Source organism: Juglans regia, chromosome 11 (genome assembly GCF_001411555.2).
Source record: "Juglans regia cultivar Chandler chromosome 11, Walnut 2.0, whole genome shotgun sequence".
NCBI lineage: Eukaryota > Viridiplantae > Streptophyta > Magnoliopsida > Fagales > Juglandaceae > Juglans > Juglans regia.
In genome coordinates this window covers 23065093-23089499 of record NC_049911.1, presented here as the reverse complement: position 1 = coordinate 23089499, position 24407 = coordinate 23065093, and the positions used below count along the sequence as shown (strand labels likewise).

The 24407-nt window shown below is 35.9% G+C and overlaps 4 protein-coding genes across 4 annotated transcripts; 2 read left to right on the top strand and 2 right to left on the bottom strand.

Annotated features, from left to right (window-relative positions):
- The first annotated feature begins 433 nt into the window (after window positions 1–433).
- On the top strand, window positions 434–3000 carry LOC109010942 (probable LRR receptor-like serine/threonine-protein kinase RKF3). The gene has a single exon (XM_018991913.2). It carries the CDS (start codon window positions 686–688, stop codon window positions 2573–2575), a length of 1890 nt encoding a protein of 629 aa, XP_018847458.1. The 5' UTR covers window positions 434–685; the 3' UTR covers window positions 2576–3000.
- Window positions 3001–3752: 752 nt separating this feature from the next.
- Window positions 3753–6281, bottom strand: LOC109010940 (probable indole-3-acetic acid-amido synthetase GH3.6). The gene is made up of 3 exons (XM_018991912.2): window positions 5826–6281; window positions 5455–5562; window positions 3753–5347 (listed from the first exon to the last, which is right to left on the bottom strand). The coding sequence occupies exons 1-3, from the start codon at window positions 6113–6115 to the stop codon at window positions 4009–4011; spliced, it is 1737 nt and encodes a 578-aa protein (XP_018847457.1). The 5' UTR covers window positions 6116–6281; the 3' UTR covers window positions 3753–4008.
- Window position 6282: 1 nt separating this feature from the next.
- On the top strand, window positions 6283–7215 carry LOC109010958 (the record flags this gene model as incomplete). The annotated part of the gene is made up of 1 exon (XM_018991940.2): window positions 6283–7215. A coding segment is annotated over one exon (933 nt), but the record flags the coding sequence as incomplete, so codon positions are not given.
- Window positions 7216–9913: 2698 nt separating this feature from the next.
- LOC109010939 lies at window positions 9914–14888 on the bottom strand. The gene is made up of 4 exons (XM_035695532.1): window positions 13820–14888; window positions 11022–11229; window positions 10507–10636; window positions 9914–10421 (listed from the first exon to the last, which is right to left on the bottom strand). Exons 1-4 carry the CDS (start codon window positions 14719–14721, stop codon window positions 10120–10122), a joined length of 1542 nt encoding a protein of 513 aa, XP_035551425.1. The 5' UTR covers window positions 14722–14888; the 3' UTR covers window positions 9914–10119.
- Between the last annotated feature and the right edge of the window lie 9519 nt (window positions 14889–24407).

The window sequence follows — 24407 nt, the reverse complement described above, 5'->3', positions numbered from 1 at the left end:
CACTATTGCCTGCCACTTTCTGAATAAAACCCAGTTTAATAATAAACCTAACAGTATTTAATTCCAACTACTAATAAGCGCATTATCAGCTGTGAAAGTTAAAAGAAAATTGTAAAAAAATAGCCCTAACTTTTTGGCTTTGCTGCAGTGGCTTTACCAAATTATTGGCCGGCCGTGGTAGCCAGCCAAAACCATTTTATGCTCTATTTAAATACTATTTGTTTGGCCATAATTGCGATTTAAATATTGTTTGTTTGGCCTTTTCTTTTTAATGGGGTATTTTAAAATAAAAAATATTTTTTGTTAACTATTTTATAAAAGTAATATTATTTTTTAAAAATATTTTAATTTTATATTACGTGGTTATCATTACTGATCCAGTGAAATCTTGGTAGAGTATATGTTTGGAAGAAAGTAAAATCTGAACAATTTTGACCAGTGGACGTGAATTATGTTATCTTTTCTGGTGTGCGTTTTTGGTCCCGAGTGGTGTTCCTGGAAACTGCAGTCTGCCGCCACTGCCCCCTCACCTTCTCTCCTCTTCATCTCATACTCACTTTCCTCCCAAAGGCTGAAGCAAGCATTCAAGACTGTCAAACTGGCTGGCTTGACCAAAGCATCACACTTCCACTCCAACCCCCTCGAAAGCAAAACCTCCATAGCCAGTATCTAACTCCAAAAACCGATGATCCTCTTCCGTTTCTTCGTTGTGGCCATGGCTTTGGCTTTAGTCCTACCCTCCCCGACCCTTTCCCAACAAAACAACTCCGATCCGTGCCCTCTCGACTTCGGCGTCCTCCAACCGTTCATCCAAAACGGCCCCAAAGTAGGCCTGGCCTCCCAGTGCCAGAACATCCGCCAGGGCCTCCGACTCGTCTTGTCTCATTACCTCCAGCTCACCAACTCGTTCCTCCCCCCACTCAACTCGTCCGAGTCATGCTGGTCCGCTTACCAAGCTCTCATCGTCAATTACCTTCCCGGCTTGAACATCCGATCCTCCTGCGGCTTCCAGACCGACTGGATCTCCGAGGGCTGCATGAACATCACGACCAGGGCCCAGTTCGAGAATACTGTCTCCCAGCAAACCCTGGACGAAGTCGTCACCAGCTGCAACCAGTCCCTCGAGAACAACTCCCCCTGCGCCACCTGCACTACCAGCCTCTCCACCCTTCAGGCCTCGTACCTGACCGGACCCTCCATCGGCAACGTCTCTGACTGCGCGGCATATCCCTTTATTTACGCGGCTGCGTTCGCCAATCTGTACGGGCCTACAGATACAGGAACCGCCAAGTGCCTCTTCTCGCTCAATTTTACGTCCTCGAGTTCCAAAAGTAATCGGTGGAAGGTAATCTTGATTGCCTTGATTGCTTGCGGTGTCGGGACTTTGCTCCTGATTGGTGGGGTTTGGTTTTTGTTGCGAAGAAGAAGAAGAAGAAGAAATGAGGGATTGACTATGAGCATGAAGAACAGAGGACAGGCCGGTAAAATTGAGATGGGATTGGGTTCTGGGCTGGAGTCGATCCATGATAGTACTACTTTGATGAGGTTCACATTCGAAGACATCAAGAAAGCGACCAAAAATTTCTCTAGGGACAGTATAATTGGTAGAGGAGGTTATGGGAATGTGTACAAGGGCACGTTGTCAGATGGGTCCGAGGTTGCATTGAAGAGGTTCAAGAATTGTTCTGCAGCAGGGGATGCGACTTTCGCGCATGAGGTTGAGGTTATTGCGAGTGTTAGGCATGTCAACCTTGTTGCTTTGAGAGGGTACTGTACCGCCACAACTCCATTTGAGGGTCACCAGAGAATCATCGTGTGCGATCTGATGAAGAACGGGAGTCTTCATGACCATTTGTTTGGTCCTTCGGAGATTAAGCTAAGTTGGCCGATGAGGCAGAAGATTGCCTTGGGGACAGCAAGGGGATTGGCTTATCTGCATTACGGGGCTCAACCGGGGATCATACATAGGGACATCAAAGCTAGTAACATACTTTTGGATGAGAGGTTTGAGGCCAAGGTGGCAGATTTTGGCCTTGCAAAGTTCACGCCGGAGGGAATGACGCATATGAGCACAAGGGTGGCGGGGACAATGGGTTATGTTGCTCCTGAATATGCTTTGTATGGTCAGTTGACAGAGAGAAGCGATGTGTATAGTTTTGGGGTTGTGCTTCTGGAGCTTTTGAGTGGAAAGAAGGCGCTCGTTGGCAGCAATGAGGGCCAGCCCTCACTTGTGACAGATTGGGCATGGTCATTGGTGAGGAAAGGGAGAACTTTAGATGTAATTGAAAGTGGAATGCCGGAGCAAGGTGTGCCGGAGGTTCTAGAGAAGTATGTTCTGATTGCAGTGCTGTGCTCTCATCCACAGTTATATGCTAGGCCTACAATGGATCAAGTTGTGAAAATGTTGGAAACAGACCTTTCAGTTCCCTCAATCCCAGAACGACCGATACCTCTAGTGGCTGAGCTTGACGATATTGAGAGATCTGCGAGCAGCAGCGGCTCAGGACACATGTCTAGCTCAACTGGCTATCATCCATTCACATTCGAAAGTGACCGGCCTAGGACTCCTGAATAGACATTTTATGAGTTACATTATATCTAGTTGGCAATATGATTTGTTGGTTTATATTTTATGGTTCCTGAATTTGGAACGGCATGACCTATTGTAAAGAAAAAATACATGTATATTTATAGTGGATTCTTGTAAATTTTGTGGAGTAGAGAATAGTTAGCTAAAAGAGCTGCCACAAATAATTTGTTACTTTACAATTCTTTTTATCTAAATATTTTTTTATAGTTCATAGAGCGAGACACAACATGCAAATTTCAACATTTAATGCAGTGAGATCTATATGTTTAGGTCAGAAAATGTTCAGAAATCCTTATCCATGCCAATGATGAGTTAAACTTTCATGCAGCTCTTGGTGTAACATGTTACATCGGTCGTGAGTGGAAACTTTAGTTTCCACTACTCCGGTATATATATGCGTAATCCGCCCCCCTTGGATCTTGGTTTTCGAAGCTTGATGACTTGCATATGCCAATATTGCACTTGTATCACACCTTGGCAAGAGCAGTAATTACAAGAGGTATACTGATCTGTTTCTTGTTGAAGTATTTCGCCTTCTAAAGAGAAAATTCTCAAATAAAGGAAGTTGTGCTAGAAATGGAAGTTCCAATCCTCTCAGTTGCTACATCTGAAACCGTACTGACAGAAAAGTTTTGTTTTTATGCAATTCTAATCCATGAGGTGGAGGTCATTTACAAGTTTTTTGACATGAAAATGGCCTTTGGAATGCCATCCCTAGTATTTAGCTTGTCAAGTCATGAACTCTTTTGCATTACAAGAGAAAAATGTTTTACTTGGGAAGTCCTGAACTCTTTTGCAATATGCAATGTATCATGTAGAAAAATGTCGCAGATCTTCATGCACACTTAAATTGAGAGATTGGGCCAAAGGTGGCAGATTTTAGCCTGATTAAGTTGGTGCCAGTAGTTGTTGCTCATTTGTAAAATTGAGGATTTATTTATACAACTAGACAGTTAAGAGAACAAACTTTTCCGAGAAGGCAGTCAACAAGGATCGTTCCCAGAAACATATGGATTCGTTTACATAAACTTCATGACAGGAAAGTCCCAAGGATATATATATATTCAGTAAATTTACAATTAGCTTATTCAAATGAATATTCCATCCATTATGAGTCTTATGAATCATTCAGAAAGATAAAGAAACCAAGCCAAAACACAAATGAAGGAGAACCATTCTTATAGATATATATATGTACTGTTACGTTAGCCCAAGGCTAAAGATCCAGCGTATGTCTTACATAAAAGTGGAACAATGAAATGGAACTACGACTTGTTTTGCCCAACAGGCAAGTTCTTCTGCTTCTTATTGTATTATAAAATGACTGCGGGAAGCCCATACAGCATCTTTACATACCTAGATGAAAGTTGAACAATGCAGGGTCAAGAATTGCAATATTCCGATCCATTTTTTGGGCCTTAACCATCCAAAGGTACAGTAACAAGAATACGTTTTTCAATGAAGTCAACAATTTGGTGACTTCTTATAATCTTGGGAGGTTTATATTGAGTAGCTGGTGCTCCATTTTCAATAGCTAACTGGGATAATGCATCAAAGCTACCGGGCTTTACTATGGATACTGACAAAGGGTCTATCTCACCTCTTTTCCTCTGCACATTGTAATTGTCTCCCAAGCTATCCCCAATAGAGGTACCACACCCTTTAAGAATAACAACTAACTCCTCAATCTTTTCCTCTGGCAGAAACATGCATTCCTCTTTAACTTCTATGTAAACCTTCAGGAGCTTTGGGCTCAAAGTTAAGTCCAAGAAACTTGAGAACTCTGTGATCTCCACCGCCATTGCATTTCTTAACACACTTTGAAAATATTCGATTGCAAGTAACAAATCTTTCTCAGTCACTACCTCGGAAGGAGCTTTAGGAGCTCTCATCACAAACTCCACTAGTGGAGATGAATTATAGAAACCAACAACTCTCACAATATCACCTAGATGATATCGATAGAATCCTCTATAAGTGGTGACAATCACTTCATACATCTTCCCTGCCTCTACACCAGAAATGTCTACTGTTTCTTCACTAACAACATTGGTCACATCCGAAGAAAATGGAAGAAACTCAAAGTATGCCGCAGTTGGAAGCAAAATGAATCGAGTCCTCTCTGGAGGCTGCGTAATATCCATGTTAATACCCACACAGCATTCTGAAGCAAAGTAGTCTCCACCTAACACAGGTACTTCTCCTGCATACTGCTTAAGCTTAGGATAATACTGAGCCAAGCTCCCTGTGGTAATGCACCTAATGAACCTTACATTAGGCCACAGTTTACTCACTATCCCACCCCAATTCTTGTCCTCACAAATTGCCCGAATTCTTCTTGACAGTTCAGGTTGAGGCCCCCCAAGAACTTCAGTTACTGAATCTCTCATTGCAACATCAGAAATCTCCAAACTCGGAACCCCACATTCAAGATCATCACATAGCTGCTTCCACTTGGACTCTAAAAGACCAAACACTTTGATCAAGCCTATGGCATACGGTACTCTAATTCCATCAATAAAATCAGAGTTCCTAAGACCACAAAGAAGGTGGCAGTACATCTGGTGCTCCACATTCGACCCAAGAATGACTTCGCGGGGACTAGAACAAGATAGAAACTGAGACCAATTTGTGGCACCACTATGAATGGGATATGTAGAAGCGGCCATAACCTTAAAACCACCTTTGGTGGTTGCAATGTTATCGGCATAAAGAAACCATAGGATCTTACTCACTGAGGTCCTAGGAGGAAACAACCTACAAGAAAGTTCACATTCACTTGTTATATAAAAACTAGATTGTAGGAGCATATTAACCAATAATAACAACAACACCAATGATATCCAAGAGCGTAAATAAGTTACCTTCGAAGAATTGAGGCGCTGCCCTGGTGAGCCATGAAGGAAGCTGCTTTAGAGAGCTTAGAATCAAAGTAAGGGATCAATTTGGGCTTCATGGCACTTGTCCCTGAGCTGCAAAATCCCGAACTAAGATTCTAAATTGTAATTATAATATTGCTGTATTTTCTGAATTTACTTGTTAATATTTCTGAAGAGACAATTTCATACACGAATTCTAACGATTCAAGACTGAAAAAATCATCGAAAAGCGTGACTTGCAGCTGGTAAATGAATGCTTTGAGATGCACCGTTATTGATCAAACTCGACACAAATCCAATTATAAGAAAGAATAGTAAATAGAAAACAAATCAAGAGTGTCAGAGGAGATGAGTACCTGTAGAAGAAACAGAGTAGAGTATCAACGGACAAGAGAGGAAGATCATGGTCAACGAGTCCGTCGGCCATCCGATTGATGTGGTCAACGTAGTCATCGTAGGAAGACAACGGCACGGCGCGACGGAAGGTGGCGGCGTCTACCGGCTGCTCATCGTGGCCTTGGAGGTGGGATCGGAGATAAAGTACTCCGGCCTGGCGTTCTAGGATCGACCGGAGGGTCTCGAGCTGGTGACGCGAGGCTTCCTTCGTGGTATCCTCGAGCATCCTCAGGATCTCCTTGTCTGTCATCTTTCCGGGTCGGCGGGTGACTTTAGCAACTTTCTTCTCCGTCTATTCTGACCCATGGTCGATGACTCGATATAAATAGACACGGTAGTCCGCCCCTGCCCCTGCCGTTACTAGATTGCCACGTCATCACTAACTAGCGCGAAATTTCGAATATAAATATTCTAAATAATTATTCTTTCCGAACAAATTATAATAGATTAAAGAAAGTTAAGAAACAAAGAAATCTGGCTTTCTTGGAGAGTCTTTCGCTCCTTCTTCACTGCCCGAGCTCCGACTACCGACATCTCACCACGGAGCCATTACACCAGCGTCGGGATAGTCCTTTCCTTTCCACAACTTTTGGCCTGCGCGCTGTCATCGTGGAAAGTCGACACCGACCGGCAAACGTTCTCGAGTCATTCTCAGTTGGTACCCGAAAAGCTCATTCTGACCAGACATTAACGCCCGGAGAGGGTGATCTTGGTTTTACAGGCGTCGCCGGAGAGAGCAATGCAAACTTGAACGGATCACCCGGAGACGACGATCTTTGCTCAATTAGCGGCGCCCGAGAGAGATATGAAGGCTTGAAAGTAGCACTGGGAGACGACGCTGGGGTCCATAATCAAGGGTACGAATTCTGGACAGAGAGCATTGATGGGAGATTGGACCACGGAGATCCAACGCTGGTGCAGTCTCTGTGGACGGTGAGATCGAGGGCCGGACTGAGTTCAAGGAGGACTGTGAGTAAAGAAAACCTGAGAAGCGCGAAGACGAGTTCGAAGGATTTCCCACCAATGTTGCCCTTGTTGGACGAGGACGGGCGGCCAATGTTCAACCTGGTGAAAGTGAGGAGTGGTGGACGATTGTTGATCGTTGCGAAGAGGAACATGCAGCCGAGGTTCGTACGGACTCATAGCCAAGACGGAAGACTTCGAATAGACATTGCGTTTCCTCAAGAATCAGAAGACGAAGAGGGAGAAGAGGAGAAGGAGGAGGGGAAGGAGGAGAATGTAGGGCCAAATAACGTAGGGACTGGTGCCCAGGACGGTGGTCCCAGAATAGACATCATGCTTCCTCAAGAAGAAGAAGAAGAGGAGGGAGAAAAGAGGAAAAAAGGTTGAAGGCCCGCAGGCGATTCACCGAGCAAACAAGAGGTAATAGGTTTAGGGAGAAGAATGTTAGGCTATGCGGATTTGATTCGATATCTTTTCAAAATGAGTTTACATTTTTAATATAGAAAAGCTTGCATACGGCCCAAAATGTACCGCTCTAGTGTAACGCTGCAGAATTTTTTTATTTTTTATTTATATATATATATATATATATATATATTTATATATTTTTACTTAGTGATTAAAAAAATAATTTTAAATATATTGATATATTTTTTTATTTTTTAAAAATATTAAAAATATATGAAAAAAATAATAAAAAAACCTAAAAAGCAAGGAGCGGTATAAATGAACGCGTTTTAATATACTTAGAATTTTTTTACTATTTTGTAATCCATTTTCAGTCCTGTAATATAATTGTATTATTTTTATTCAAAATAAAATTTAATATTATAAAATTACTCTTCATTTAATATAAATAATAAATTTATAAAGAATAATTCTACACATAATCATGAAGTGTGTAAATACTGCGTAATCGCTTTGAAAAAGAGTAATGTCTACTATTAAAAAATTATTATTTTTTTATGTTGGTCTCATGTTTTATTCATTTTTTTCAAAATTTATTTTTTTCAAAGCGATTACGTGACAGTTGTATAATTTACGGTTGCAAATATATTTTTTAATTTATAAAATGTATAGTTGTAAACTAATTAATTTTTCAAAAATAAAAGAGTCTTGCTAGTTGAATAGGGTCTGTTTGAAAGGTGAAAACACTATAACAATGTTTCTATAGGTTTTTAAAACAAAAATCCTATAGTGAGAGATTTTTTTAGTGCTAAATTTAGGTTTCAAATATGTTTGATCTTGTTGCATTAAATGGTTGCATTGGTTAATCCTATATATGTAGAAAATACCCCCAAAAATTTATCATTTCTATGTAGAATTTCCCCCTTTTTTTTGTTTTTTGTTTTTGTATAATGAAGTGAATCCCTCCAAAATTAGTATTTTTTTGTTTTTTTCCCATCACAATATTAACCCAAAGTGAAATAAACACTATACAAAGGCATTTAAGGTTAGTGATATATATATAAATATATGTGTGTGTGTTTGTGTTTGTGTGAGAATTAATTCATTATTTTATTCTGAAATTTCATTAAACTAGAAAAAATATATATGAGATTCTAATTGTAGCATTTTATGCTAAACTTGGCATCAAAATATTCAATAACCGCACAATTAGACTCTTTTTCAAGACGAACAAAGGGTAAGAATGGGAAAAACGTTTGTTGCAAGCGTATGGTGTAAACAGCGTGCAAACAGGGCTGACGTAGAAACACTCGATGAGAGAGAGATGGAGCTGATGAGAGAGAGAGAGCTGAGGAGAGAGAGAGATGGAGCTGATGAGAGAGAAAGATGACCGAGCTGATGAGAGGAAGACTGAGCTGATGAGAGAGAACATGTGTGTTTAGAGAAGAGTAAACAATTTATTTTAAATCTGATGTGGCATGGACGACTGCATGCCGGTTGTATCTACCAACTGTATATAGAAGAACTGTAAGAATGGATAACCAAGTTGGCCTCCCAACCTAGGCATGACCTAGTAGCACTCTATCCTAACTCATAAAACTTGCATAAACTAGTTCACGTGTGAGAATGTACTATTCACACAACTTCTACAAATCACATTTTTTTTAATTTTAATATTATTTCTTTTATCAAATATTTAATATATGAATAATGAATAAAATAATTGAATTAATTTAAAAACAATAAACTCAAAAAAAAAAAATTTAAAATTTTAAAAAAATATGGTGTGTGGAGGTTGAGGAGGTTGTGCAGTATTGCTCAGGGGGTTTCAAACTCTAAACATTCATTTTGGAGATTGGAAGTTATGTCAATCAGGCTACAGGCCTTTGACGTACCAAATGTTATGTTAGAGCACTACCATTGACGTAACCAAATATTATGTTAGAGCACTAACATTAGCCTAATCAAATGCTATGTTAGAGGAGAGAACCCAATATACTCTCCCTTTGGATAATTGTTAAATATATCTTCATTCTAAAGATGATAATGATTGGATTTTATTTTATGAGTACATGAAGGATCAGATGCTAGGTTGTGTTTTTGGAGTCCTTTTTACATATCTATTGCCAACTAGAAAATTTGCACATTCAAAATGAAAGTTATTTTTAGCAAAATGATTCTATAAAATACTACATAAAGTAGTTGGCTTAATTCCCAACATATATAGAATTTCCTACATCCATCGTTCTGTCTCATGAATTTAATTTTGCAATGGATTTGGGTTTGGCTGATAAATTCATTTCAAAGTTAAGGCTACGTACCTTTACAAACCATATATCCCGCGTGACATATATAAATTTCGAATCTATAACACAAATTTTGAAGCGGAAGCGTTGGTACTGCTGCATGTTATACATTCTTTGGTTAAATGCCATGCCTAGAATTTGATCATTTAAGTTTTAAGGTAATTTTAAAAGTTTGAGACATGCATTTCTACTCTTTTTTTTTTTTTGCAGCTTATATAACTGATCTTTGTCATATTTCCTCTATATTTATAAATTTCTTATAATTATTAATCGTTAAAATTGTGTTTAGATTACTCTAATATGTGACCTTTTTATTTAAATTTAGTTATTGCTACACATCGCGTAGATTAAAAAAAAAAAAAAAAGTTACACCAAATGTTATTTATATCCTTGTATCTTCCTACACGTACAAGTAAAAACAGTATTAAATTATTTACAACTTGCAAATTAAAGCATATATAGGAGAAGGAAAACAGATCCAAATATAACCCTTCTGCCCCCTTAATTCCTTCGACACACAGATCAAACCAAATTAGCACTAAGAACTGAAAAAAGACCAAAAAAAAAAAAAAAAAAATCAATATCTTTCTGATCTTAATGTCTGTGTTTTCCACATACCAAGTGATGGAGAAGACTTTGCTGCTATCTTTACAACTTTCTGCTTTGGTTGTCGCCGCTGCTTTCTGGTGACATTTTTATCTTCAGCACTAATAGCAGTACTGGTAATTTCTTTCACTAAATCGACTTTGACTATGTGATGATCAGAAGTTCCTTTGGAAGAGAAGACTGAGTACGATCCTGGAACAAACTTGTAGGGTGAATTTGGGGATCCCAATACGTAATCTACTCGAGTTCCGTACTTGCATGTTCCCTGCACACCTGCATGCATGTACATTATAGATCATTAGCTCCATGTTCTAGACTCTAATATGGCCAAAAGAATATCAGGTGACAGATTTCGTACTTTGGCCTTTGGCAATCATGACCACTGACTCGCATTCCCCTGCAAATTCCTTAGCATCTGAATACTGTTTACTCTTCAAAAATTTCATCACTTCCACCTTTGGTGTTGGCTTTCCAATCTCCTCATGATACTGCACCACATGATCAATCCATAGATGAAAATAAATGTACTTTATCAGTTAGGTTACTGTTGATACCATACAGTAATATAGTTTTCTGTACAATTCTGTGTTACATACTATCCTCGCAATATCATACTTTTATCCCACTATATTTACGTGGTATTGTCCATCAACCATTTATTTATTTAGAAAAATAGGCATTAATCTAAAATTTATGGATGGTGACAAAATAATAAAATAGAAGTGAAATGAGAGTGTAGTATATATATAATCTATAGTAAAGATTACACTACTATATATTTATGGTAGTCCAACGATATTTTTGAACTATCATCGCCAAATTTTACCGATGATTATTCAGAGAGGCGCGATCGAGAGGTCGTGTTACATTTACCTTCACAATGTCAGTCCATCTTTCTGGGGAGTAATCTGTTTCATCGAGTGAATTGATACCTCCAGCTAAAATGTGAGGCTCATCACTAGACTGGATTATGGCATTTACCTGCTTCATCCGCCAATTCTCATCAAGATTATCAAGAAGGGTGCAGTTGAAGTTGACTTCTCCCATGTTTGGTACATTAATCGTGGCCTTCAGAACATTCCTGCAGTCATTCCCAGAAAACACAAAGGGAGTTGAGTTTCGTAATCCAATTTCTGTTTTCATTATTTTTCTGTTCAATTGTCAACAACCAAGGAAAGCTATTTGTCTAAGAGCACTGACATTGGACTAGCCAAATGCTCGTCAAGTCCAAATTTTGACTAAATTTTCTCAAAATCAACTGTATTAGACTAGCCAAATCACTTCAAGTTAAATTATGAGCTATAGTAAATGGAAAACAAAAGCCATATTTGATGAGTTACTATTCACCAATCAAAAGAATATTTTATTAAAAAGTATTTCCTTTATCATCATTTATTCTTCATGTTAAATAATTTGTTTGGACGGTAACACTTAAATTATTAATTAACATATTGAGTGTATTTGTAAAATATAAAAATCAAAAATCAAAAAAATTATTAAAATATATAATATTACAGTATTATTTTGACTTTAGAATGACTAGTCCAATATAAATTAACCTCTTCAAAAGTTTTGATTTTAGCCAAAACCTCAAGTTTTATTCAAAATCTAGGCCATTGCCAATACTAAGTCGTTTTCTTTTGAGAAGTGCTAAACGTCCCGAATTCGGGATCCAAAAAGTGTTCTGAATGTTTTATTTTTTATTTTCTTCTTAGCGATTAAGGAAGTGCTTTTCAATGATATTGTGAATTTTTTATTTTTTTTAAAATATTTACGATGATTAAAAAAATATATGAAAAAAAAAAAATTAAAATGTGCTGTTTGGGAAGTGTATTCGAGAGCTTTTTTTCGAAAAGTGTAGCAGCGCTCTTTCTTTTCCTTGAGTACTTAGAGGTCTCTTTCTGTGCTACCAAATGCATAGGAAAAAAATTGCTCTTACCAAATAATATTAATAAAATTGAAACCTTGAGGGAATGCTGCATTTTAAAGAAATAAGAGAACTGGCATCCCTCGTATTTCTCAATCATGTTAATAATTTAATAGCAGAGCCTACCTACATTGCAGTCATACCAATGTGCATCTTACCTAACATCCATATTTTAATTTTCTTGCTGTGATACTTCATTTTCTGTTTAAATCAATTAGATTCTAAAGCCAGAAAGTAGCCGAGAAAAAGGGCATCTCATCGTCTAGATAGTCTTTAGGGTGTGCAAGTCTCACACAGTTCATTTAAAAAAAAATTTAATCCACCATTAATTTTTTATATGGGTTACATATTTATCTATTTTTTTTAGTGAGACTCACATATTCAATAAAAAAGAGATGCAAGACTAGAAAGTTTAAAGTAGGATTGAAGTGCAACTTTATTACTAGCCATTTGTATTTAGAAGGTTCCCATCCTTTTACTAATCCAGAGTAGGTCACCTTGAATAATTAGCTGAGTTTTGGAAACAACCCAGATTATCATCTAGAAAGCGGCAAGCATTGAAAAGAAAACTAGTGATAATTTAAAAACTGAGGAATAGTCTCCACTTTTTGCATCCTTGCATACTACAGCTGTAGCAGCTGGGATTCTGACAAGACCTTCAATGTGTCAGAGCAGAGCTGTTCGTACATAAAATAAAACAAGTTGTTGGCCGAGTTTCAGGCTTATATATACATTAAAAATTAATTATCTAAAGAAAAATCACAGCTTCAATAATTCTTCTCAAACTTAAGTTCTTATCACCGTTGTAATCCTATAATTCTGAAAAATGCATACCTTTGGGGAAATGAAGTTCTGATCCTGAAAATTCGCATAATTCTATAAGAAAAAGGTTTAGAAAAATGGGTAACTTTTCTAAGAGCATTCACATCCGATTCCCTAAATTTTTCTCTAAATTTTAGCTAAAAAGGACACTTTCTATAATTTTATCCTAAATTTTATTCATTTTTAAAAAACCTTCTACATCTCATTCCCTATCCTTTCTCTATTCTATTAAAATAATATTCTTCTATTATTTCTTTATTACTTTTTTCTCTCACTTCCATTTTCAAACTTCACTACTTAATATTTTTTCTTACGTTTTGAACTATTATTATAGTGAATATTTTAAATAAAAATTTAAATTTTTTTTAAGGGTTTAATAATATTTTTAAAATTATTATTTTTATATTTTAGTAATTATTTAAATTATTTTTAAAAATATTATTTAAAAGTATAATAAATATGAGTATAAGAGAAAATGTAGTTGATTGAAAAAAGAATTTATTTTATTTATTTAAATAAAATATTAATAAAAAATGATTTAGGGGATGAATAGTAGTTCCCTAAATCAAAATTCTAAAATAAGGAATGGGATGGGAGGGGGTTTTTGAGCTTTTTCCTATAATTTTCCCTATAATTTAGAGAAAACAGTATTTTAGGCATCCGGATGGGGATGCTCTAAGGAAAGTAGTAATCCTGTCAACTTTGTTATGGAATCAACACAGATAGATGTGGCTTTAAATGCACCGCTTTTGTTTGTCAAGAATTGAAAGCTGCGTATAATTCTGAGATTCTCCTAGTATACAGATGTGCATTTAAAATCTGGGTAATCGATACTAAAACAGAGAGAAGAAAAAACAACAGGAGTGATTAAAATTCCAAAATGGGTTGAATGAAGATGGGGAAAGAAAATAATAATACTGACCTGAAATCAGAATCATCAAAGATCTTCTGAACTTTCCACCGGCTAATCGGCCACCTCGACAAGATGGCGTTGCCGTACTCCGGCGCCCAGCTCTCGGCAAACACATAGTTCATTCCCAAAGCGCCAGCCAAATCAGACAGAGGTTTCATGGCCTTTTCTTCCTCTGCCTTCACATCTTGCAGAGCCAATATATCGGCATCCAATTCTCTCAGCACTTCGAGCACACTCCTACTGCTTCTATAGCCTTCAACATCTATACCATTTACCATGCTCGTTGAGAAGCTCACAGTAGATCTTAATGGAGTTTTCCCTCTCAGAATTCTACTTGTTGGGCTACTCGAAGCAGCGGTAGCAGAAGAAGAACCTTCCCTCTCATCGAAGCTCATTTGTCTATTCCGCAATAAAGAAATCTCGTTATCGGGCAGATTTATCGACACCCGTAACTTGGATTTTCCAAAGTTTTGCTGGGTTGAATGAATGTCGGTGCCATTCATGGAATTTGGATGCAGTGGAGATTGCTTAAGAATACTTTTGGGACGATCATTCGCAGACTTTGCTCGTAAATTCACGTCCAAAGACCGTCTGACCTTCATTATATCTCCGTTTTCATTGCCAAAACTTGCGGTCTTCTCGGTCTCAGGAACTGCAGGTGCCATGGAGAACAGGGCAGCATTAAAAGTGGCTATCCGTATCCGTTTCTCGGATTTTAGACCACCCAATTCTCCATTAGGATGAACCGCTGCCGACCCATTAACGCTCGGTTCTTGTTTTGCATCGTGTTGAGCTTTGGAATTCGTTTTCCCGAACTTTTTGACCTGAATTTTGGGCTTGGACCGGCGGAGAACGGGCCAGCGGAGGCGACAGAAGAGGCGGCGGAACTTGCCATTGAGGAGTTTAAGCATTGGAGACTAATGGGAGTATAACAAAAAAAAAAAAAAAAGTGGGGGCTGTAGGGAGAGGAAAAAATGCTAAAAAGTTGCAGTCTTTGGCAGAGTTTGTGCTCAACAACTCTGTCTATGGTTTGTATTTGTTCAGAGTTAACCTTTTGTAGGTAAATAAATAGGCCAGGCACCAAAGATGGGTTGGTTGATCAGAGGCTAGCTTTCTTGGTTTCTTTGGAGGTCAGGAAGAGTAAGAAGACAGTCCTCTTGGAAATGGGTTGGTGACACTTGGCAGTCAACTAGGGGGTTGAATATGAGGTTGAATTTGTGTGAGGTGGGACACCGGGAGCGTGCTAAAATGGCGTATTGCCAACTGCTCCAAATAGATAAATGGGGTATTTTCTGTGGGCGTTGATTGCACAGAGTTTGGGTTTGGATTTAGATAATAAACCATTGAAAGAAACTGGAGAATAAATAATAAACGCATATACGTATTAAAATAATCAAGAAGACCCAAAAACTCTTTGAAGTCAGTCATTCATGCAGGTAGGATCCTTGTTTGGAAAGCCACGACGCTGGAAACACGGCGTATCCAACTCCTATGCACCACTCACTGGTGGCCCTTTCTTTTCCTTTCCACCTCAACCTCACTCACCAGCAGCTTGTCAAGAAAAAAAGATAAAAGGATCTTGCCAGGCCTCATGAAATCCAGGGGGTGAGTTGGTGGGGGCTCCTAGTTCTCAATTCTCACCTTTTGAATGGACCCCAACAGCTTGGTCAACAATGGGTGTTCATTACCTGTGTTTCTCATTCTGACAAGTTGCATAATAATTCCTTAATAATGACCCCCCCACATACACTGCACGTCAATTTTTCATATCCTTGTGCTGTTGGAAAGAATAATCCTGCTGGCCTTTAATATGTGTTTTATTATGTATTTTCTTTAGTTTTTTTTTATATAAACTTTTTTAACAATTTTAAATATTTTGAAAAAATAAAGAAAATTTATAATATTATTAAAAAATATTTTCTTAATCACGAAATAAAATAAAAAAATATATTTCGTGATTAAGGAAGTAATTTTTAATAATTTTTTTGTTTTACTTTCTAATTATAGAAGTGTTTTTAATAATGTTCTAAATTTATTTTATTTTTTATAAATATTAAAAAGTGTTAAAAAAATCTATATAAAAAATAACTTAAAAAGAGAAAACACATGAAAACACATGTTAGAGCTCTAGCGGGAGCTCCCATTGGGAGCTGTAGTATTGTCTTGTTGGAAATGTAGTTTTTTTTTTTTGAAAGGAAAAAAAAAATTTTTTTGATCCCAATTGGGCAGTGATGGTAGATTCAGTTTATCGAAGATCTACGCATTCTATTTGTGTAAACTGATGTTACTTTTATAAGGTTTTTTTTATTTTTAAGTAAAACTTTTATAAGTTATTTTACAAAAATATATCTGATTTAAAACATGATTTTATAAAAAATTGTAAAAAAAAAAAAGGTTATAAGTACATCATTTTACTTAATAAAAGGTGAGGTTTATGATTAAAAAATAATTTTTTTTATGCGGATCTTATAATTATATACTTTTTTTAAAGAGAATACAAGAAACTTATACACTTTAAGAATGTAAATATCATATTTATCTTTTGGGTTCAACTTAAAATTCCAAATTCAGAAGTGGAACGTTCCGTGGGAATTCAGTAGATATCATATTTGGATTAATTGGGTGAGAGAGGTCTTAGTAATATCTTCCCATCGAGAGAAAAATAGAAAAAATGAGACGTTTGAAAATAGTTTTTGTTAGAAAGTGGTCCATTTTCTACCTTATTGACCAACAAAGGTTAGAATATCCTGATTGAATTGACATGCGATGGAGATATAACTTCAGTACTGGTTTAGGTTTATTTGTAGAGTAATGATACTCATACATTATATATTTTAAAATAAAGGTATTTTGTAAAGTTTATTTTAAAATATAATTATATAATGTGTTGTGAAAAATAATGAATATTGCATTAAGCATGAGGGTCTCAAGATATGATTACGACTTTTAGATTAGTTTTACTTTTTATTGGTCATCTTGATCAATAACGTCGATTGACGTGACTTTTATATACTAATTATGTACGGCCGGGAAGAAAATCACTTCAAATGTAACTGAGGTGACTAGCTAGTGTAATCCTGATCCAATGGGATAGTTTGGTACTTTCACTAGCCTGCCTGCATGAAAGCTAACCAGACATTAGAGAAAAAAAGAAAAATGACAAAAATGGTATCCACTAGAAACTTTTGTCTTTAATAATACGAATTAGGTAAAAATATATTTGTCATTTCTGGTTGATTTAATATGTGGGTCAAGCTGGATTTTATGTGTGAATTAGGAAGATGCCAAATAGATCGGGTTTGGTCTCAGGAGCTGGCACTTATTGTCCTGGCAAAATATTTTATTTTATTTGATTTTTATATAAAATATAATAAATAATTTAATTTTTTTAAATTTTAAAATAATAATAATATTATAAAATAATTTTTTTTTTTAATTTTTCATCTAAAATTATCTCATCTCGGAATTCAAACCGACCCTAAATTGCTTTGTGAGTTGTGGGTGCTGTTCAGACTTAGGAAGATCCTAACAATATCTATGTCACCCTCCTCAATGATGTTGGCAAGGACCATAATTGAGATAGAGAGAGTGGAAAAGTATCATGGAACATGCATGCAACATTAATTAAAAGTTTTTTTTTTTTTTTGAAAGTATTAATGATGGAAATAAAGGTCATGTTCTTCTGTATGGACATGCATGCTTGATGGAGGTGATCAACTGGCATGGTGGTGTTTAAGCTTGTTATTAAATGATGGGCAAGTTTGGTTGTGGGGGAATCTCAATTATATGACATGAAGGGAAGGTGTACATGAGTCATGTGAGCTAGCTGTAGTAAAGTTGCATCATTCATCAAGGATGTTTCATATATAGTTGTCTTTCTTTTTTATTCTAAGATCTATGACTATGAGCACTTACATATTAGCGATTTCAGAGTTTTGAAAAACATATCAGTTAGGGTTACACGCGCGATTAAATTATTTTTTACAATTTTAAGAGAGATACATATAACATACAAATTTAAAAGAGAGATACATATAACATACATACAAATTATTTTTTACAATTTTAAGAGAGATACATATAACATACAAAATTAATTTAATAATCAATTTGTAAAATTCCTTTTATTATAAGCTGATAGTTTCGATTTACTACATCTAAACGCTCTTCGAAAAATTAAGGTTGTTCCTTTATAACTTGGTTGAATGAGCTCCCTTCTCTACTAATAGGTATTGTACGTACTCTCGAATATTCATAGAGGCCGGTGTATGTGGGATTTTCTCCATCAATGTTCACATCTTGCCCTAGGTAAGTAGTTGAACATCATAAGATAGCTTGCATTTATTAACATAACCAATAATATATATCTTATCCAAATCGTGGACATAGCTTTTATATATGTTAATGCAACTTGCAAGGTGGGTTGCATGCAGGTCAATCAATTTTTACCAGATTTTTAGTAAACAATTATATGATCATGATTAACGCATAATCATGATACTTGATGCCAACAAGGGCCACATTAATACCACAAATTAAACTTTTAATTAATATATAGTCACTAATTATTTAGAAAAACAACATCTGCATGTATAAGAATTTGAGGGCCTCAACTCAGAAAAATAGAGGAATGAAGTTGATGATCGATCTTACAGAATCTATTGACATTCTTCATGTAGATTATTCAAAAATGATAAATAAATGTTGGAGAATCTCGTATGATCATTGTCCTGTAACAGGCCTAGTAATATTGCGTAATCATCTGGACCATAAATCAATTATATGTGTAGTTTTTAAATCATGTGTGCCCTCTAGATTGTACACTAATGTAATGTTCTTAAAGTCACAAATTTTCTTATATATAATAACCCCATTTGTGCATGATCTGCACCTCATGATCAGCAAATTGACCAGCTTCTCACAAAACAACAATTAATTAATAGGATTTATCAATATATAGCATAAGGCACCTCATCGCTAGCATGCAATATTCCCTAATCAATTGGCTTTTATTATCTGACATACCTTCAAGTGGATGAATGAAATCATGGGGCGGGTACATCATGAATTCCAGGATATCTTTCTTCCCCCATAAACTACAAATATAACCACGTAGTACTATGCCCTATTTAAGTGCTTCTTTATGCTTGTTGTTGAGGAGACAGTTTAATTTATCACTTCACACGTACAGAGAACATCAGTATCCATCTAAAGGATGATGATCTATGAAGTAGCTGAAGGTATCAAGTGGGAGTGAGACATAGGAAGTACCTCTAGGACGTTTATTGAGTATTTGTTCCGGTATGTATCGATTTTTCATTTTTGAAAACCGATTATGCACCGGTTATCCTTCTAAACCAGTACTTCCGGTTTGGCCCGGTTTTTCGATTTTAATAGTATTAGTATTAGGGTATAAAATGTAATTAATATACTAATATACATAAGTATACTAAAGTATACTAATTAATTAAAATGAAATGTAATTAATATACTAATGTATATTAGTATTACTAATGTATTATATATTTATCAAAAGAAACATGTTGAGAATTTATTAGGTTATAAAATGTTATTAATATATATATATATATATATATATATATTATGTTTAAAGCATATGATCAAATAAATTTTCATGTTTAAGATTAAAATTTTATATTATAAATTATAATAACATTTTCTTATATATAATTATAATTTATATTATTATATATATTATAAAATTATATATAATATAAACAATATTATATATAATATTAAAAAAATTAATTTAAAATATATAATATAGTGAACCATGCAGTCTGGTCCTAAAAGGTATAGAATTGGAACTGGACAGGTACTAGTCGGTTTTGAAATTAAGGGAACCGGTTCTGGACCAGACCGGTTCCACCGGTTTGGGGCAGTTTTCTAGTTTTCTGATTAATTTTTACACCCATAATTGTAGGATCTATTTCATGTGCAAATCTCTTTCTCACTGACACTTTCAAGTTCGGATAAAAACTTGAGATTATCTTGATCCATATGTTCCATCACTTATGACTCTTGATGACTAAGGTTACTTGGACAAACTATATAAAGAGTTTTAGGTCTCGTTTGGATAGTGAGATGAGATGATCTGTGAATAGTAATGAAATAATTTGTGAATAGTAGTGAAATGTTTGAGTTAATATGTTTTATGAGATTTTGGAAAAGTAGAGAGAAAAAGTTGAACAAAAATATTATAAAGTTAAAATATTATTAGCATATTTTTTTTGTTTGTGAATTTAAAAAATTGATTTTTTTTTTTTTTGTATTTTATTTAAAAATTTAGAAAAGTTGTAATGATTAGATGAAAAAGTTAAAAATTAGAAATTGAAAAGTGTTTGTATTTGTGGTGTTTGGATATTGAAATCAGATGTGATGAGATTAGATGAATGTTTTAATTAAGGTAAAAGGATAGAAGATCAAAGAGCTAACATTGAGACTGTTTTAACGTTTTATTTATTGCGTAATGGAGGAAAGCAAGGGAGCATTGACCATAATCAGTTGGACGAAACTTTGGAAGGGAATGATTTAGGTGACAAACTATTCAAGCGGGAAAAGGAGAAAAGCCCTTCAAAGAAATCAGTGAGTATCTTGGCATCAAACATTCCTAAGAAGGAACCCCCATGATATTGATTTCATGCAAAACACTAGCCAGCTATGTATCCCTGCCACCTCCCCAAATAGCATCATTGTTAATATGGGACCACAAAAAAAGATATCTAGCTAGCTAGAAGATAAGAGTTAGACAAGGAAGAATGAATGGGAATTTTGGGATGGTGTCCCCCATGAAATTGGATAAAACAATTATTAAAAAGACGATGAGTTAATTTCTGAGGTAGAGGAAGAAAAGGTCTTATCCTTTAAAAAGTTCAAAAATGACCCTTCTGCAAGGGCTAATTAGCAAGTTGGATTGTCATAGACTGCTCAGAAACCCTACTAGAATAAATGAATTTGCTATGCTAGAACTGTCGAGAGTTGGAAACCCTTGGACAGTTCATGAACTTCACCACGTGAATGAAAAGCACCAAACTCTTGTCTTCCTTATAGAGATTGAGTGTAATAGAGAGAGTAGAAAAAATACAAAATTTGATGGGGTTTGAATTCAGTTATGTGGTTGGCAGTATAGGAAGGAGTGGAGGAATTGCTTTCATGCGAAAAAAAAAGGAGTTAAAAGTTGAGCTCAATTCTTTTACTTAGAGGTGTATAACTTTGCAGATTAACAATCCTATTGATGATAAGAGATTATTGTTAACTGGATTCTATGGAAAACCTTTGGTAGCAAAAAGAGAAGAGAGTTGGCAGTTGCTTAGATTGCTCAAACCAACAAATAATATGAAGTCGATGTACATGAGGGATTTTAATGAGATTAGATCACAAGAAGAGAAGTTTGGGGTTGCTAAAGAGCATACAGACAAATGGAGATGTTTAGAGAAGCCATAGAAGATAGTGGATTAAGTGATTTGGGTTTCAAAGGATCAAAATTTACATGGTGCAATCATTGAAAGGACTTAACTAAGGAAATATTGGATAGAGCTTTGGGAAATAGTGAATGGCACACATTATTCTTTCTAGTAGATGTTAATATACTTGAAACTCAAAGTTCTGACCACAGTCCATTACTTATTACCTGCCAAAACCAGGAAGAGGAAATCATGCAATAGAGGAAGCTATTTAGATATGAAGCCAATTGAGCAAAAATGAAAGAATTGCATGATATTATCAAGCAATCACGGGGAATCTCTTCCCCTTGCACCAAGAAGATTGAGGTTACAAAAGAATGGCTTAATACATATAGGAAAACTAGGTGTTTTGGAGCAAATCAGCCCATGGAAACCAAAGGAGAACCATTAATAAAAAATAAAAAATAAAAAATAAATAAAAAATAAAAAAAATACCGGAACTTATCAAAGGGCTACAACATCCAAATAAGGGAGACTCTCATAGGATTATAAAGGAACTACATATTGAAGTAGATTGTTTGCTTGAATAGGATATTAAATGGCACCAAAGAGCTAAACAAAGGTGGCAAAAAAACCAAATATCTCCATATTTGTGCCAATCAAAGGAAGCATACTAATGCTATTCACACCATTTTCAAAGGAAGCAAACTAATGCTATTCACACTATTTTAAATGGGGAGGACAACATTGCAACAAGGCAAGAGGAATTAGTGGCATGTTTTAATCATATTTTCAAGAACTATTTCCTACTACTCAGCTTGCTAGTTTAGCATAAGCCCTATAATATGTAAAACCGAGTGTGACTAATGAGATGAACATGAAACTGACAAAGAAGTTTACAATGGAGGAAATTGAATAGGCTATCTTTGAGATGAACGCTCTGAGTTCACCAGGTCCTGATGGATTCCTAACAAGATTCTAACTAAAATGACTAAAACATTAGAGTATAGTGGGGAAAGATATCAGCGAAGCAATTCTGGAAATCCTAAACTCAGGAAGATGGTATGAAGAATTGAATGACACGTTTCTTGCACTGATCCCCATGAAAAAAGCTCCAATGTTAGTGTCTGATTTTCGTTTTATTAGTCTATGCAATGTTTATTATGAGATAATTGTAAAAGTGTTGGCAAATAGATTGAAACTTATTCTTCTAGGGAAAATTTCACCCACTAAGAGTGCATTTGTGCTAAGTAAATTGATCTCAGATAATATCATAGTTGCATATGAAGCTATGCATACAATGCAACATTAGATGAAAAGCAAAAAATTAGGTTTTATGGCTTTAAAACTTGATATGAGCAAGGCCTATGATAGAATTGAATGGATTTTCATAGAAGCTGTAATGCATAAAATGGGATTTGATAGCAGATGGATTGAACTGATCATGAAATGTGTGAGCACAGTTTCTTATTTAATTCTCATAAATAGCGCTTCACAAAAAGATTTGAAACCATCATGAGGAATTTGACACGGTGATCCATTATCTCCCTATCTATTTATCCACTGTTTTGAAGTGTTAAGTTCAATATTAAATAATGCTGAAGTAAAACCACCCTTGCAAACTGGCGGGTTCAGGTGGTTTTTGCTTGACAGTTTTTGAGTTTGGTTTTGGATGGTTTTTGGATGGGAAGATTTGAGTCAAAATTATCATGATGGTCATGGGACCTCTTGGGGATTGGGTGGTGATGGAGGTGGCATGGGGTGGTGGCTCAACCAAGGCAGATGGTTGGTTAAATTCCAATCCAACCGGTTCCCACTTAAACTGGACTAAGGTGTAATCGGTTTGGTTTCTTAGTTTGGTTTGAGGAACCATTTTCGTCCAAAATTTTTTTTGGGATTTGAAGGGGTCTCATGAGGTGTCTAAGGACCATTACTTTTGAGGTCAAGCCACAAAAATATTGGGCTTAAGGACAAAATAGCCCAAGTACTCAATGGTGATACATAATAGCCAATTGATGCAAGTTTGAGGTTTGATGTCATTTTCCTTAATGACATGTGGCCCTGTGGGGAGGTTTTGCTAGGGTATTAGTAAGGTCTAAGTATGATGAAATGAAATAATCAATCAAGAAAATTTTGAATTAGAAGGTTAAGAAAGTATTAAACTAAATTAAGTTTCAAAACATGGCTTAAAGTTCACTAACCTCAAGTATGATAATTAATGGTTTTAGCCAACTTTCAAAACTTAATTTGGGTACTTAGGATATGATTTGGGCTTAAGGAAAACAATGGTATGGTATATTAGGCTTTCAAGTTGAATAGTGAAATAAACCCAAACATGGCTTTGGGCCTTGTGGGCTTAAAAGGGCCAAGTGTGTGGGTTCATGGCTTATGGACTCTTGGGCTTGAATGAGCGGGGCCTTATTTCTAGATTTTTAGGGTTGAAAAGAAATCTCAAGATCCACTAAGATGGGCTTGAAAATGTTTGACTTGGCCTAATTAGGCCATGGGTCCATTCTACACCAAGTTTGGCTTGAAGGCCTTATGCCTTGCTTAAGCTTGGGCCAAGGCTAGCTACCAAGTCTTAAATTCTCTATGAGATTGGTTTCAAGGCTTCTTGGGCTAGGCCCATGAATACTCTAAGGTTCTAAAAGGCTTACTAAATTCACTAATGGGCTTGTTTCTCTAATCTTTAACTTAATTGTATTAAGTGTCAAGATTAAGGCTGATCTCACTGTCAACCTTAATGTAAGTAATAACCCAAAATTAAAAACTTAATCTAGAATGCTTAAGGGTTGATCTAATGGTTAATTAAGCGGGGTGTTACATCATTTCCCCTCCTTTAAAACAAGATTTCGTCCTTAAAATCGGGGTCAAAACAGAATATGCAATTAAGCAAAAGTTGAGTGTTACTTACCAACTGTGCTAAAGCTCAGGGCTCGATGAGGGCCTTTCATCGCCATCCTCCAATACGTCGTCCTGAGTGTGGTAATAGTACTCATCTGAGTCGTAGAAAGTATTAACTCTCTCCTCATGGCATTTCCACTGGCTATACTCCTCGTCCTCAAGCCAGGGGTCTCCCACCTCACAGAAACGAACGCGACTTGGGAAAGAGTCAAAAGTATCAGATGTGTCGAGGGGAGTGGGGTCAGGAATGAGCGGCTCCTGCTCAAACT